Raw genomic sequence first — 17,085 nt, 5'->3', positions numbered from 1 at the left:
TGGTGCCTGACCATAGTAAGTTTTTAAATGAATTCCTATTAGCTGAGAAAAACACATTAAAGGAGAAAAGATCTATTTTGGCTCATAGTGTTAGAGGTTGGCTGTTTCCATTGATTGGAGCCTGAGGAGAAGCAGAATATCATGAACATGGGAACGTTCATGAAGAGGCTGCTCACCTCATGGCAGCCAGCAAGTAAAGAAAGAGAGCCTTCCAGGGCCAAGGATTAGTTAGACCCTACTAGATCGTGTTTCTAGTGCCCTGCTTCCTCCAGCTCAGGCAACATAATGTCGCTTAACTATGAATCTCAATGGATTGATCCACTCCTGAAGCTGACAGAGCCTTCACAATCCAATCCCTTCTCAAGATCACACCAGCTGGTACACAAGCCTCTGGGGAGACTGCAGTGCAAAACCTAACAATTCCCGAGTCCAGGTTTTACAGTATGCAGAGAGACCCTGGCTCATTATGTACTCCGGTATTAACTCATTTGCCAAGTAGAGCCTCGTGCTTTGAACTGACTTCAGGGCTTGTGATGTTTCACATTATAGTGAAGCAACTAAACAACATCAAAGTTACGGCTATTTCCAGGTAGTGCCCTCTGAGCTTGAGAGGAAGGTGAGGCTGGCTGTTGGCAGGTTTGCTGTGGCAGTGACACAGGTAGGCAGGCAGGGGGCGTCCCTGCTCCTTGTCTCAACCTGGAAGTCTTGGTAACATAAAGAGATCCATACACTAGATTTCTTTCCATATTTTCTAACTGTTGCACATATGTGTGTGCAATATCTCCATAGTGCTTTAATATATATGTATATGTATATATACATGTATAGTTTCATCTTTAAGTAGTGCTACAAAATGAGTTGACATTCAACAAAGCGGTTTATGAATATGATAAAATGAGTTGACATTCAACAAAGCGGTTTATGAATATGATGCGTGATCAGTGTAACCCCCACTCTTCCCTCCATGTTGTTTTAAACATACACTGATTGCAGTGTGACTGAATATTCCAAATAGTTGTGACCAAGGTAAAAGAAGCAGATGCCAGAATCCATGCAGACCTCCTCTCCACTTTTTGATATTATTATTATTATTATTAATTGCCAGCAATCTTTGCCTTAATTTTAAAAATGGAAGCCAGGTGCTGGTGGCTCACACCTGTAATATTCAGAAGGCTAAAGTGTGAGGATTGTGGTTCAAAGCTGGCTCTGGGCAGAAAAGTCTCCAATTAACTCTTATCTCCAGTTAACCACTCAAAAACCAGAAGTGGTGCTGTGGCTTAAGTTGTAGTGTGCTAGGCTTGAGCACAAAAATGGTCAGGGACAATGGCCAGGCCCTATGTTCAAGCCCCACAAGCAACAACAACAACAAAAAAATCAAGTGTACAGTCAGCTTTCAGTATCTTCAGGCTTTACATTCAAGGATTCAACCAACAGTGGATAAAAAATAAATTTTTAAAAACCATGTCTATACTAAACATTATTGTCATTATTCCCTGGAAAATACAACATAACCACTATTTTAATAACATTGGCATTGCATTATATTAGGCATCTTAAGTCATCTAGAGAGGATTTAAAGTATAAGGGAAGACATGCTTCAGTGACATGCAAATACTCTATTATTCATACAAGAAACTGAAACATCTGTGAATTTGGTATAGAATGCCAAGAATGACTGTAACTTCTTCCATATGCCAGTACTTCTCAATGTAGATGGGGACCGATGATAAATGTGAGCAAGGCCTGGCACTGGTGGCTCAGCCTGTAATTTTAGCTACAAAGGAGACTGAGATATGAGGACTGGAGTTCAAGACCAGCTCAAGCAGACAAATCCTTAGACTCTTACCTCCAATTGACCATCAAGAAACCAGAAGTAGAGCTGTGGCTTAAGCATTAGCATGCCGATCTTGAGCCCCAAAACTACGTGAAAACAAAAGGGCCTAAGTTCAAGCCCCAGTACTGGTTAAATACATAAATAAGCAAATAGATGAAGACATAAATAAGCGTGAGCAAGGCTCAGGCTCCCTCACCCTGTACACATCACAGAGAACACCAGAGAATAGAGCCATGGTTCTACTTTCAATGATTTCTGTTCCCCACTTGTTCCACCTGCAAAATTTGAGCACTGCCCTGGATTGCTAATTAATAACACTAGAGAAATCTGCAGAGAACTCTGGTTGGTCTAGTCCTCTACGGGGGTACCATTGAGGCCTGGCTGTGGGAGAAAGTGCTGATATGAACTCCCACCAGATGACTCAGAGGACTATTGCCCTTTGGACCTCAGCTCAAGAACTGTGAGATTTCCAGACAACCTGTTTGTCATCACACAGAGAGCAAGATACGGCTACCTTCTTAGCCATTCACCCACTGAGTATGATAATAGACCATCCGGCTGACCTTTAGAAAGTTCTACTTATAAAGCAAAAGTTCCACTGTTGTAAAAGTGGTCGATCACATCGTGGCATGGGGGATTTTGTAATCATAAGTAACACAGGGAGGCCCCCTCCTAGGGCTAATTTAAATGGAAGAGCAAGTAATAGTTCACTTGGGCACATTTTCTAGTTTTTAAAATGCCATTTCTTTTCTAGCAGGATCAATTTCTAGGCTCTTAACCCAGCACTCACCAGACATTTTTCTTGTGGTTTTGTTTATTCTGGTTGTTACTTAAGTCTCCCCAAAGGGAAGCTCCCGACCATGGCATGAGCTTGGAGCCCCGTGGCCTCCCAAGCAGGCTTTGTGGTGGTTGAGATGGGGGCTCTTCCCACTGGGAGGAGAGAGTTTCTGGAGGTGCTTAGGCCAGGACTGGTACAATGTGTAAATTTGATGTAAGTGTGTAAATTTGAAGACTGGCAGTCCCATGAGCCTCATTTGTAAAAGTTATGTGAGAGAAAGTTTATAAGCATCCTGGTATAATCCTCTGTATTAGGGTTTTTTGTGCGTGTGTGTTGCTACAATGAAATACTTGGAGCACAGTAGCTTTATAAAGAAAAGAGTTTGTTTGGATGTGTAGAGCCAAAGGCCCTTAATTAACAATGGCCCTCTTACTGGTAAAAGTTTCAGGGTGGAGGTATATCATGTGACAGGATAAAAGGAAAGAGTGACCTGTGGTGTGTGTGTGTGTGTGTGTGTGTGTGTGTGTGTGTGTGTGTGTGTGTAGGTATAGGTAGCAGGATAATGATCCAAACCTAGCCCTGAGCAAGAACTTAAGACCCTTTCTGGAAAATTATTAAAGCCAAAGGACTAGAGGGATGGCTCAAAGAGTAGAGTATCACTCTCATGTACAGGCCTTGAATTCAAATTCTTGTACTGCCATAATAATAATAAAGATCTTTTGGAGAGTATACAGATACTCCTTGATTTTCTCCTAGGGTTAATACCCTAGTCTTGATGAAAAGTTGAAGATACATTAAATACACTGGACCTACCAAGCATCACAATCTGGCACGTATCTCCCTGTGGAGTCTTGATTGTTTCTCTTGTGATCCTGAGTCTGGATGGGAGCTATGGCTTATTGCCCTGCTCAGCATCTTGAGGAAGACTCACACGGGAATTGCTACTATCCTGGGAAAAGATCACAATTCACAACCCAGACTGGTTTCTATGAAATGTAAAGTTGCACATTGTCAAACTATATTAAGGTAGATACTGTGGGCGCAGTAACATGAGGATGGTGACAGCCTCTGGGAAGACCTGTGAAGCTGGGTACCCCTCCTGATCCACAACTGTTGACTCAATGACCATCTGGATGAGAGAGTGAAATTGGAAACCAGTTTATATTAGATGCACTAGAAGGTGGCCTGAGGGCCAGCTTCTCTCACACAGTGGATTTAGGAGAGGCTCAGACACCCAGCTGTGCATTTAGCAGGCTTGGTTACAGAAGCCAAGACTCTTGGCTTGTCTTTACTTAGGAAAAACCACTCAGCACCAACTCACCTTGGACTGTAGTGGTTAATGCTTGTCTTGGAATGAACCCTCAGTTAATCTCAATTTTCTGGCATAGGCCCTGACTTTGACTAAGCCTATTTGATGAATTGGTTTTGAAAACTAGTACTCAGGGTCAGCTTTTCATGTTTCAATACTGTGGCCTCATCATTGCTCCCAAACACGAGCAAAGCTTAGCTTAGCTTTGTCTCAGACTATGGCATTCAGTCCATTTGTCATTGCTGTAACAAAATACCTGATGCTGAGTAATGACTATTAAAAAGAGAGGTTTATTTTGTTACACAGTTCTGGTGGGTAGAAAGTCAAAGCAATATGGTGCCGGTGTGACTTCTAGTGAGGGTCTTGTGCTGGATAGAGTTGCATGATGGGGAGAGACAGAGACAGACAGACAGAGACAGAGAGAGAATCACATGGTGAGACAAGAAGCAAAAAGAGAGCCAAATATGTCTAACTCAATTTCTTACAACTGATTGCAGCTAAATGGATGACAGCCCATTTTAAGGAGCTAATCAGCTCTTCAATGGCTTCACTGACTCCCCACTCTTCTGCTCCTTTGGTAATTAAGCCTCTACACCAGTTCAAGTGATGACAGACGATATTCAAACCACAACACTGAGGTTCTTATCTGACCTCTTACCTTGCTTTTTTCTCCCCAGAATATCCGCTTTTGTATGGCTACCATTAGCATAAAGTCCCCTGAAAAACTGTTGGTCTTGGCCTCACTCTCAGTCCCTTCGGGCTCCTTGCTTTTTTCTTCCAGGGCTCTGCGGCAGGGAAGGACCCGACCCGTTTTTGTCCTTACGACAAGTGAGGCTTGGGGTCATTGCTACAAGTGTGATTTGCTAGGAAGTTAATCATGAGCCTGAGCTGAGGCAGAATATTCTCCAGTGGAGAACTTTAGCTTTAATGCAGGTCCAGCAAAGACCTCAACAGATCCCACCCCAGGAGGTAGAGAGGTCTAGGATTGGTTCTTCAGAGTGATCCTGAGTGGAGGCTAGGAGGCTGAGCTTCCCCTCCACAATGACCAGGTGTTGGGCACAGGCTGCTCCTGGGGAAGGAATGTGATGTAGGCCAGGTGCTGTCTGTGGCTGAAGCAGTTCTGGAGAGCTGCCAACATATCCCCAGCTTGACAGTGCAGGCTGTTGTCCAGGACAAAGGATCTCAGGATGCTCACACAGTTGCTTGGCCTTGCAGAGGTAGTAGTTCCAAGCTTGTACTGGGCAGACTTGCGCTCAACTTCTGCCTCAGCCACTGATCTGCTGGTCCCTGGAAAAATTCTTTTTTTCTTTTTTGGTTGTGGGGCTTGAACTCAGGGCCTGGGCTCTGTCCCCAAGTGTTTGCACTCAAGGCTAGTGCTCTACCACTTTGAGCCACAGTGCCACTTACAGTTTTCTGGTAGTTAATTGGAGATAAGAGTCTCACGGACTTTCCTACCCTGGCTGACTTTGAACCAGGAGCCTCAGATCTCAGCCTCCTGAGTAGCTAGGCATAAGCCACTGATGCCCAGCTTGGAAAAATTATTTTTCTATAACTGAGGGATATTTTGTGACTGGTGAATTTGCTTCACTGTTCACTGCAAAATACTTTGTATAGTTAGGAGGAGAAGATCAAAGTGAGAGAAAGGACTTTACAGGGTCTTATCCAGCAATAAGTAGCATGTGCCTGGGTGAGGGTGGCTAAGTTTTGGAGCAGATTAAAAATTGCACAGGATATTGGGTGCAGAAGTACCACACAGCCTGTGAATAGCAATACAGTCTATCAGTGACTGTGTGTGTGCGCATGCGTGGGCACGCACGTGTGTGTGTGTGTGTGTGTGTGTGTGTGTGTGTGTGCGTGCGTGCGTGCATGCATGCGTGCACGCACACACACGCAAGTGCATGTGCTGGTACTGGGACTTGAACTCTAGGCCTCATTCTCCCTCTCACCATTTTTGCATAAGACTTGCACTCTGCCACTTGAACCACAGTTCTACTTGCAACTGTATGCTGGTTAATTGAAGATAAGAGCCACACAGATTCGTCTGCTTGGGCTGACTTTGCAGTGCTATCCTTAGATCTCAGTCTCCTGAGTGGCTAGGATGACAGGCACATAGTCTGTCATTCTTACAAGACACCACTACTCTCACCTGCAGGTGCCCTATGGGTGGCTGGTCATTGTCTCCTCTTTCATGCACACAGCCTGCCTCTGGCATTCTGTCTCTCCAGGTGACACAGAAGATCCCCCTGGTGATTGTGCAAGGCCACCTGGTCTCGGAAGGGGTCCTGCTCTTCGGTCACCACCACTTCTACATCTGTGAGAACTTCACCTTGTCCCCTACGGGCGATGTCTACTGTACCCGCCACTGCTTATCCAAGTGAGTTGTTCACTTCTCCCAGCAGATTTGTCCCAGCCCTGTCTCCTTTCCAGACACCCCTACCTTCCAAACTCCCATTTGGTTCTTACTGTGGACTTGGACCCTGAAATGGAGCCATGAGACAAAACAACCACCTACAGGCATACACCATCCACGGCCATGGCTCCCCAATGCAGTGTTTGGCTTGGGTGACAGCATGGCTGCTCCCTGTGTCTCTCATGGTACAGAATGGAGCATGGTTCTTGTGAATATTTCCTCAAGTTCTTGGGTAATTGAATTCAGTCACATCAGTTTACATATTTAATGATTTATTGGCCGGTCATGACTTGGTGCCTACACAGTGGGCATGACCCTTCGTGCAGCCCATAACATGAACAACATAAACAGGTTCTTTGGAGGAAGAGTGGATGGAGCACACTGTCTTCATGGAGTAATGGAGGCACTTGGACTTCCATACTTAGATAATCTGGACTGATGCGTGGGATGGAAGGCTTCCTGAGGGAGATGGCTCTTGGAGGATGGATGAGGTTTGGGCAGAAATCTTCAGTATTTGACATCCTTAGCAGGAAATTCTGAAGTCTTTCTTTAGTAGCATGCATGTTTGAATCTATCTGCATTCAGCTAGCCTTCCTGATCAATTCTCTGCGTTCAACTAGCTCTTACTGATCAGTTCTCCTGTGTTCATAAAGTTAGAGCCATTCAAAATCAAATTCATGGGGGTGGCAGTTTTTCTAAAAGTCCAGTTATGAAGTTAGGCTTTTCACTTGATCCTTGCTGTGGAAGATGTTGGGAGAAAGATTACCTTGTGCAGAGACAGGCTTTCTCCTATGGCTAGCAAAGGTCGCACGATGAGAGTGTACACTCAGCCCTGTGATTTTGTAGACAAGCTCACATCCGAATCACCCAGAGGTCTCACTGGAGCACAGACTTTGGAGCCCTGATTGCTCTCTGATTTCTCACCCAATAAGTCTGGGGTAGGAATTGAGATGGTTACTAAGTTTCCAGCTCAGAGGGATTCTACCATTTGCTTGGGTTACTGACAAAGAAATGAGAGTTGTAATCTGCTAGTGGGTAAGAAGTTGAATCCCCAGTGTGTGTGTGTGTGTGTGTGTGTGTGTGTGTGTGTGTGTGTGTGTGTGTGTGTGCATGTCAGGAAGCCCGAGACAGAGCATGTGGAAAGGAAGCCATCAGCCCACCCTCTTTAGATTTAGAATTGCTTTCTAGGCCTTGGCATCTTCCCTCTGCTAATTTCCATCTTTTATTCATATCAAACGCTCACTGATTGCTGCAAGTCTTCTGTGCTTTTCCAAGGCAGGAGGAACATAATTAATACTTGGCACACTCTTCTCATCTTATTGCTCATGTTTTATTGATACTGATCAATAGTGACAATGGGTCTGCAGACTTGCCTTTCTGAGAGCTGATGAAAGCTTTCTACTCTACCGGTGTACACGGCATGTCCACGTGGAGACGTGTATGATCCATCGTCTCACACTCCACCTGGGTTTGGATTGAGCTGGTGTTAGATAAGATAGTATTGATTAGGTACATTGTGTGTATGAGGTACTTCTAATCATGATCAAATCGACTCTCTTCTGCACGCTGAATAGAAGCCCAGTGGTCAGGCTGAACATACTCACTTGATTTACGATGACAAGAGAGACTCCTCCTGTCTGGAAAGGTACTCTTCTAGAATGCAAAGAGGAGCAGAGCGAGAACAAATGACTATACAAGTGTGTCATTGGGGAATTGCATGGGTAATTTTAGTTACCATACCTCAAAGAAATGTTTGTTAATCAGACAGCACCAGCCCTCCCGGGTCTTGTCTACTGCCCAAAGAAACTCCTGGCATTCCTGGAGAGATGGTTCTCAGAGACAGGCTTGTAGATCATGTCAGATCAATTGGGATTACATCTGGTTCTGACCATAGAGACTAAGGAAGATACATAAATAAGCCTGTTAAAAATAAAGCGAAGTCAACCCTGAAATGCTTCTCTAAAAGACTGCTATCAAGTTGAGTACAGTTGGTCATTAGACCTTGAAAGAGACTCTCTGATGTACCATAAAACCCTCTTCACAAAGTCTAAGAGCACTGCACATCCCCCCCTGTCTGACTGGACTTATTTATTGAGACTTTTCGGTAGAAACCCTCCAAGATTAATTTTTACTGGGTTTCTTTCTTGGCTATATTAGTTTGCTAGGGTTGTCAGAATCTGGGTGGCTTTAAAAAATTTATTGTTTTACAGCCCAGAAGCTAGAGGTACAAAATCAAGGTGTCAGCAGAGCCTTGTTCTCTTGACTGCTCAAAAGTAGGTTTAAGGGAATCCTTTCTCATTTCTTTCAGCTTGTGAATTTGTGGATAATCCCTGGCATTCCTTGGCTTGTAGCTGCATGAAGCCAAAAGTGTCTCATGGCTGTTTTCTCCCTCTGTGTCTTCACATCATCTTCCCTCAGTGTTTGTCTCTGTGTTTAAGTTTCCCATCTTAATGAAGAACCAGTTATGATTAGAGCCTATCCCGATGACCTCATTTTAACCTGAAGGCCTCTGAAATGCCCTATTTCCATATAGTGTCACGTTCTGACCTTAACCTATATTTGGAGGATTGGTCATAAATTGATCTAAAACAATGGCCAGTCCAGCCCATAACATAGAACATCTGAGCCATTTTGTAGGAACCTAAACCATCCAACAGAATCTAGGGGTGAGCTATTAAATCAAGATGCAGACTCCACATCTGTGAGCATATTCAGGCCCCAAGTCTCTAATTCAATTCTAAAACGATGAATTAAAAATCTACCTTATGTCAGAAGGTTCTCCAGATACAAAGGGGTGAGTCAGACATGGGCTGAGCCCATGATTGAGCTTATGATTGAGCGACAGTTCCAGGGACACATTTTAGGTACAATTCAGACAGTTATTGAATAACTTCAAATCAGGGTGGAAAGAAAAATGCATTTCCCTTCCTCCCTTCCTCCATTTCTCCCTTCCTCCCTTTCCCTCTTCCTCCCTCCCTCTCTCCCTTCCTCCGTTACTTCCTTCCTTCCTTCCTTCCTTGCTTCCTTCCTTCCTTGCTTCTTTCCTTCCTTCCTTTCCTTCCTTCTTCTTTCCCTATTTTGTGCTGGTCCTGGATCTTGAACTCAGGGCTTGAGCACTTTCTTGAAGTCTTTTGCTCTACCACTTGAGCCATAGCTCTGCTTCTGGCATTTTTGGTGTTTAATTGAAGATAAGAGTCTCACAAACTTTCCTTCATAGGCTGGCTTTGAACCTTGATCCTCAGAGCTCAGGTTTCTGAATGAATAACCTGGCATGAGCCACTGGCACTCAACTCAAAATATATTTCTGCTATTTACCCCTGCTGTCAAGGACTAGTATGATGACTATTACTTAGCTGACTGTGCCCTAGTAAGGATGTTGAAAGTCCTCTTGTGATCAACCTGGCTGTCTTCATACGGTGTAGTCTGGTAGCTGTGGGAGAGTACCATAGTGACAGTGTCCTATGAGCCACAGTTGCTGACCTCTAAAGACCATCGACAAGGCCCTTCCTACCCATTGACCTGGGATGCCTGGGCTCAGATTTATTCTTTACTTGTAGGGCATGTTGTCAGAGACACCCAATCACTGCTGTGGGAATCATGCTACAGAAAAAATTTAGCTTTTCATAATCCCAGGAGGCTGAGATCTGAGGATTGCTATTCGAAGCCAACCCAGGCAGGAAAATCCATGAGACTCTTACCTCCAATAAGCTACTCAGAAAAAGCCAGAAGTGGCACTGTGGTTCAAGAGGTAGAGTACTAGCCTTGAGCCAAAGAGCTCAGGGTTAGTGCCCAGTCCCTGAGTTCAAGCCCCACAACTGACCCCCCTAAAAGAAATCAGCTTTTCTGAAGATTCTAGTCTATCCAACTATTCTTGTCCTATGAGATCATACAGCTCCCATATTCCAGAACTGCAAGCCCTTCCCACTTGCCCAGTGCCTTCTTCCTCCTGCTATCAGTGTGTCAGAGTCTTACATCACAGAATCTGGAAGCAGGAAGTGAGAAGAGAGCACTGGCAGGAAGAGCCCTGTGAAATCTTTAAGGAAACCTCCTCAGGGAGGGAAGACAGCACTGAAAAAGCTTAGGTTTATGGTCAGAGACTCTGGGTTTGAATCCAAGTTCTAGCTGTTAGTATCTCATGTACCCTTGGAAGAGACGAAGACTTTTTAGATTTAGATTGTGATTTAGATTTAGGATTTAGAGTTAGATTTTTAGCTTTAGATTGTGGGGCCAAGGGCAGTGTGCGCTGAGAGGAGCGGTTCCTTTTGGGGGAGGATCAGATGGGGAAGTGCTTGCCACCCAGGAACATGGCAATCACTGAGGAAAAATCCCAGGGCTCAGGGGAAGATGAGGGGCAGAGAACCACGGCCCTGGCACGGTCTGCAGAGGATAGAAAGTGAAGCAAATGGAGAGTTACAGTGTTGAGGACATCACTGTGATTCCTACAGCAAGGGCCTGGACTGTCATTCTTACCAGGCCTTCATCTGAATGCTGTGTGGCCTAAGCCTAGGGGAAGACATAAGGTCATCACTGTGACCCCATGGGAGTCAGGAAAGTTGAAGGGAAGTTTAGATCCAAATCCAGCAGAAGCATTAATAATAGACAGAAGGCCTTGGCCAGCAGCAAATTTGAATGAAAGCATTATGGAAGAAGTGTCTAGACCCAAAGCCACATTACCCACGTTATGTATACCTTTTTTTGGTAGTTAATTGGGGATATCATGGACTTTCCTGCCTGAGCTGTCTTCAAACCCTGATCCTCACACCTTAGCTAGTATTACAGGTGTGATTACACTGGCACCCTGGCTCATATTTTATATTTAATCAATCATGCAGTAATTGCTCAGAGCAGAAGGGTATGCAAGGGCTACTCTGAGAAGGGGCATGTGGGGTCCCAGAAAACTTGAGTTTGCCTCTTCAAAGTTGAGCAGTGCATGGGCTTCCTTTCCATAAACTACAATCCTTGATTTGAGTCCTTTGTCTCTGTGGTCTCAAAGAGGGTGAAGTACAATGGCAAAGACTTATTGAAAATAAAGATAAGCCAAGCTCCCACTAGACAGGAGGGGCCCAAGGGGCCCCAAGCACCTGGGGTGCTTGTGCAGGACTTCATAAGGTGTCTCTAGGAGAGAGTTCAAGTGGCTCAAGTGGTAGAGTGCCAGCTTGGAGCAGAAAAAAGCCAGGCAAGAATGCAAAGCCCCAAGTTCAAATCCCAGTATTAGCAAATACACAAACACACAAAAAGAAATAAAAAGAAAAAGAAGTAATAACCACAATAACAATAAACTAGAAAATTACAATAATTTATTATAATAAGTTATTTAAAGCTTACAAATGGTTTTCTTACAAAAAATGCCAATAATGGCTAAGATACACAGTTAACAGGAGCTGTGCCATTTTGAAACTCAAACTCTACTTTTCCATAAGATCTTGAGAGTTTACCTTTAATCTAGTTGAGCATCTGCCCATCCATCTCCTGGTGGCTGGCAAAAGGATGTCGCATTTGTCCTGTGTACTTGGTCTAAAATCCAAAGACTTCAGCATGATCACAAGGCCCCAGATGGATCAGCCCAATCTCTACTATCTCTTTATCAAATGCATTTTTCGCTTAGGCTCTTGGTGGGCCAGTGGAACCCCTTTCAAGTTTGGCAACTACCACAAGCTTCTTCAATCAAAGTGAACGTATTTGTCAGGCACTGAAGTGGCTCATGCCCATGATTCTAGCTACTCAGGAGGCTGAGATCTGAGGATCATAATTTGACGTTAGCAGGGGCAGGAAAATCTGTGAGATTCTTATCTCCTGTTAGCCACCCAAAAGCCAGAGGTAGAACTGTGGTAGAAGTGGTAGAGTGACAGTCTTCAGGGGAAAAAGCTAGGGGATTCCTCCTCTTTCCATCCCCCAAGCCTAGATGTCACAAGCTGAATGAATTCCGGCTTCTCATCAGTCATTTTTGCTGTGTGATTTAAGTGGTGTCTTCAGTATTGAGTGAACCCCTTTTTGTCTCAGGCTGCGCACACCTAGTTATTCAGCGTAGCCCAGCTAGAGAGATCTCAGGGATGGGGATGTGGGAAATGGTCCAGGGGACTGAAGGGCCACATATTTTAGCACCTTCTCTCAGAGACCTGTACCCAGGAAGCTTTCTGACCTTTCTGTGACAATGTAGTCCTGTCCCCTGGGAGGCTAGCACCTCTCTCAACGCCCAGGCAGCAGAGCTACCAGTGTCAGAGTTCCGGGTGCAGGAATCCTATGGCCCTGCACTTAGAAATTGCTTGCCAGGTTAACAAGAGTCTTCACTCCAGTTAGTAAAACCACAGCCTCCTCTATTGTGTCCCTAGAAACTTGTGTAGGACCAGTGGAAGGCAAGAGATGGGTAGAGCCTGTCCAACACCCCAACTCCTGCGCATGTCCAAACCTGGTCTCTGCATGTCATGTTTCCTTTCCAGCATCAGCGATCCCTTCATTTTCAACCTGTGCAGCAAAGACAGGTCGTCTGACCATTACTCCTGCCAGCGCCACAACTATAAGGACCTCAAGGAGCTCCGGCTGGCCCGCTTCCTCCTGCAGGTATGTCGGAGGGCTGGTGGGAAGCTGGGCACCACAGAGGCTGTTTCTCTGTGAGTGGCCCCTGTGCACAGCCCTGGGAAATACCTGTGAGACTCAGGTGTGTGTCAGGCCCTGACTGCTGGCGGCTCTGATTCCACACTGTCTCCAGGCCAGGACGTTGGCTTTGGGGCCAGTCTCTTGCTCTCTGGGTGATTGAGGGTCCAGCCGTGTTGCCTCTTTGCTGTTGTGTATGGGTGTGGATGTGGGGGGATGATGGTGGTGGCTTGAGCTCAGGGCCTGGTGCTCTCCCTTGGTCTTTCTCTCAAGGTTGGTGCTCGACTATTTAAGCCACACCTCCACTTCCAGCCTTTCCTGGTTCATTGGAGTTGAGTCTCACAGGCTTTCCTGCCCAGGCTGGCTTTGAACCAGCATTCTCAGGTCTCAGCCTCCTGAATAGTAAGGATTGCAGCCTTTCTGCTTTCTTTTCTTTCCACATACTCCAGTGTTGCCTTGGAGATGTAAGAATATAGGGCACTTTAGCTACACTGCATTGCCAGACAACTTGATGGCTCTGTCCAGTGCTGCCTCCCCTGCTGACATCCCTTCCCTATTGCTGGCCTCTCTCCCCTCACTTCCCCATCTTCCCACACTGACTGTTGGCCAGAGCTCTGGGTTCCTGATGCTTTCCTAGGCCAGGTAGTTTGGGGACCTGCTGTCTGCCCTGTCTGATTGGCATCTCCCAGAGAATCTCCACTGCTAGCAGAGGTTTCCCAGGCACTAACAGGAGATGGTAGCTCCTTTCAGAGGAGCTTTATCTCGTGAATAAACCAGTCTGCTTAGAAACCTTACCTCAGAGACTGAGGGAGGAGGATACATGCCAGTGGCCTTGAACACAGATCACCTCCATCAGCTTGACCTCAGCAAGATAAAGATACACCTCGGCCCCAGGCCTGTGAGGCAGCTGCAGGGCAGAGCATGAGGAGATGCAGGGCCCTCGCTCCCTTTCTCTGCAGGGCCTGGGCTAGTTCCGAAGGCCAGCAGCGGGCATTGTTTGTTCCTGATGAAGTTAATAAGGGCACCTTTGATGGATAGTTTTTGAGTGCATGGAACATTTAATTCATCATGCATCTCAAGCAGGAGCTTCTTTAGTATTCTTTGAAACTGAAGCTCAGGGAGGCCTCTTGGGAAGGTAGATTCTAGAAAGTACCAGCTGCCCTGCAGCTCAGGGTTAAGCCAGTGGCACTGAGTCTAGGCCTCTGGTGAGTTCCCTCTTTCTCTTGCTGCTGCTTTTGTCTGTCATTTGTCATATCCTTCCCGAACTTTGGAGAATAACTAGAAGATGTGCATGAAGAGGCAGCCCTGCTGAGCAGGCTCTAGCCACATGAAGGAGGCCACATCTGATCCAGGCTGTGGCCCATTTGGTCACTGAGCATCTCAGCCTTCAATGCACAAGCCACGTCTTATCTTTTCCACCCCTGTAACATACAGTGCTGAAAATATTTTGCTGCACAGAGTTGGTACTCCAAAAAGCTACCTTTCATGATTCTGTGTTCACCTTTTTGTTTGTTTGTTTTTGTCAGTCGTGGGAGCTGAACTCTGGGCCTGGGCGCTGTCCCTCAGCTCTTCAGCTCAAGGCTAGCTCTCTACCACTTGAGCCACAAGGCCACTTCTAGCTTTATCTGCTTATGTACTGCTGAGGAATTGAACCCAGGGCCTCATGCATTCAAGGCAGGCACTCTACCACTGAGACAACTTCGCAGCCCCTCACCTTATAAGTTATTTGTGGTAGCAAATAGCTTTAGTTTATTTTCTGCAGCAAACAATGATTGTTTCCACATGTTGGTTATTTGCCTGATGGTAGTAGAAGCCAGACATAGGAGAGGGTGTGTGTGTGTGTGTGTGTGTGTGTGTGTTGCCAAGTGGGACAAGAGTACCCTAAGGGGGAACTTTGGGAACCAGGCCACCAATCATCCAGCTCTGAGAAAATCAGAGCCTGGCACTTGAGGTAGCCAGTGCAAGCTGGAGCCGCCAGTGAAGTCTGTAGATTCTATTTTGCTTTGTTTTGCACATTATTTGTTTCTCCTTGTAAAGGGAAACACCCCAGACTCTTAAATGTCACCAGAGGAGAGGGGTGGGAAATATTTTTGCAGATGCCCTTTGCCCAGGCATTTGGATGACTGCACTTGGAAAGCTCAGTTCCACGTTGGTGGAAGTGGGACATAGTTGCAGTCGGACACAGGACCACATTATCAGAGTCTGACTCTTATTCCTACCTGCCTGGGTTTTTCCAGGCCTCAGCTTTGTTTCTCCCTGTTCTCCCTGGAAATTCCTTCCCCCTAAATTCATCTTATCCTTCATGCTTCCTTATTCCAAGGCTGTTACTTTCATGGCTTGGAATAGAAGGGATGGAGAGAGTACAAGAGGAAGGAAAGAAAAAGGAAAGAAAAGCATGTAGATTCTATTAGGCATTAACATCATACTTTTAATAACGGCATTGCTGACTGTGCAAAACACCTTCTTGTCTCCTGTGTCTGTAGATGAAACCACAGTGGTCCTCAGGGTGAGCATCAATCCCACTCTGTTAACTTCTGATGTTTCTCCTGAGGTGACTCTTGATTCAAAAAACCAAGCCCCTGACCTGGAAGTGTCTGGAAGGGGCAATTGAGCAGGTCACCCTTTTGCCTACTCTTCACTTATCCTGGAAGTAGGGATTTTACTTTCTGCTTCATCCAAAGGAGATGGCAGCTGTGGCCAGGACCCTGGTCTCCCATCCATTCTGTAGAGCCTCCATTCCCCCATCACCAAGGTTTTCCTACCCTCAAGAGAGATCAGAAGAACTAACCAGGTTCAGGAACCCACATGACCCATGGCCAGTCGCTGTTTCACTCAAAGGAATCTCCATTTCAGGAAATATCTGCAGCAGTAAAGGCTCTTCTCTTTGTAGGATATTGCCCTAGAGATCTTCTTCCAGAATGGACATACCAAGCTCCTTGTCTTCTACAGCAATGATCGGAGTAAAGCCTTCAAAAGGTAAGGTATTGAAAAACAACCCTCCTTCTGAGGAAATAGGTTCTAAACCCAAAGTGTAGTGACAGAGAAACTTGGTTCTGTTCTCAGGAAAAGCATTTTCAAACTGCAGCAGGGAGGATTCAGATCATGCGCCAGGAAGAATATCCTGACCCCCTAGAGCTAGGGTCGTAGATCAAAGAACAGACAAAGGAGATAAATTCCTTCCATATGTCCTGAAGATTCCATATTGGTGGGGTAAAGTGATTTGGGTTGTATTGTAGTGGGTACAGGGAGAGAAAGTCATGCAGATACAACCTATTTAAGACCTTGGATCTTTAATTGGCCTTTCAGAATGTTCTGGCTCTATTTCCGAATTTTCTAAGTTATAAACTCACTTTTTGATCCTGATTGCCAATTTTAGTGGCTCAAATTTTTTATCTCATTGCAAAGAATTCCCAAGCAAGCAACTGATTGTTTCCCTTTGTACACTGAACATTTATTTCCTTAGAAAAGCCTGTTCTGTCAGCGCAACTCCTCTTTTTTCAACTAAATGAGTCAATATAAGAAATGCAAGCCAGTATCTGAATTCCTAATATTCAAGGTCATTTGTGTTCACTGTTATGAAAGTTACTGAAAGAAACAGATTTGCAGAGGATCTAGAGAACACAGAGAGGAAGGTAGGGCTTGGGTCACGGAGAGACAACATAGAGGTTGGAGGACCAGGAAGGTATTATGTTCTCCTCTGCTTTGGGCTGGAAGTTTGGAGGTGAGCTTTGATACTCCTGGCTTGGGAGCCCTAATTTCTGCTCAGAGGTTCCAACTTTGTCTTCTTGGTGGCCCTGGTCAGTAAGTGGCCCAGGGTTAGCCATTGCATCCCAGGGGCAGGGCCAGAGTAGAGAAAAACAACGGCTGTGAGGGGCTGATGATTTAGCCCTGGGCCTACCCACCTGTCTCTGATGAGGCTTCCTGAGTACCAGATGAGGCAACTCTTACAAGGACCGCTGTTAAATTTCCTTCTAAAACTATTTTCCAAGTCCATGTTAGACCAATGGAATAAGGAGACATGTAATGTGGATCTTAATTCACTTTTCCTCAAAAACAGAATTCTACAATTGATCTAGAAGGCTTATACAGAGTCATCTGGCCAGTTTTATATCAGTGTTATATAATAACGGATGTAATCAACTCATAAAGAGAAAAGCAATATT

The 17,085-nt window shown here is 45.4% G+C and overlaps 1 protein-coding gene across 2 annotated transcripts in view; it reads left to right on the top strand.

Annotated features, from left to right (window-relative positions):
* Wdfy4 (WDFY family member 4) overlaps positions 1-17,085 on the top strand; it is a 270,144-nt gene that overhangs the window by 176,934 nt on the left and 76,125 nt on the right. For both annotated transcript variants that reach the window (XM_042696276.1, XM_042696275.1), the window contains exons 44-46: positions 6,147-6,295; positions 12,769-12,889; positions 15,813-15,898. In XM_042696276.1, coding sequence (XP_042552210.1) covers positions 6,147-6,295; positions 12,769-12,889; positions 15,813-15,898 — 356 coding nt within the window. The remainder of the gene's footprint in view (positions 1-6,146; positions 6,296-12,768; positions 12,890-15,812; positions 15,899-17,085) is intronic.

The sequence above is a fragment of the Dipodomys spectabilis genome, unplaced genomic scaffold (assembly GCF_019054845.1).
Source record: "Dipodomys spectabilis isolate Male_0828 unplaced genomic scaffold, ASM1905484v1 ptg000207l, whole genome shotgun sequence".
Lineage (NCBI taxonomy): Eukaryota > Metazoa > Chordata > Mammalia > Rodentia > Heteromyidae > Dipodomys > Dipodomys spectabilis.
This window is presented reverse-complemented; position numbering and strand designations above follow the sequence as displayed.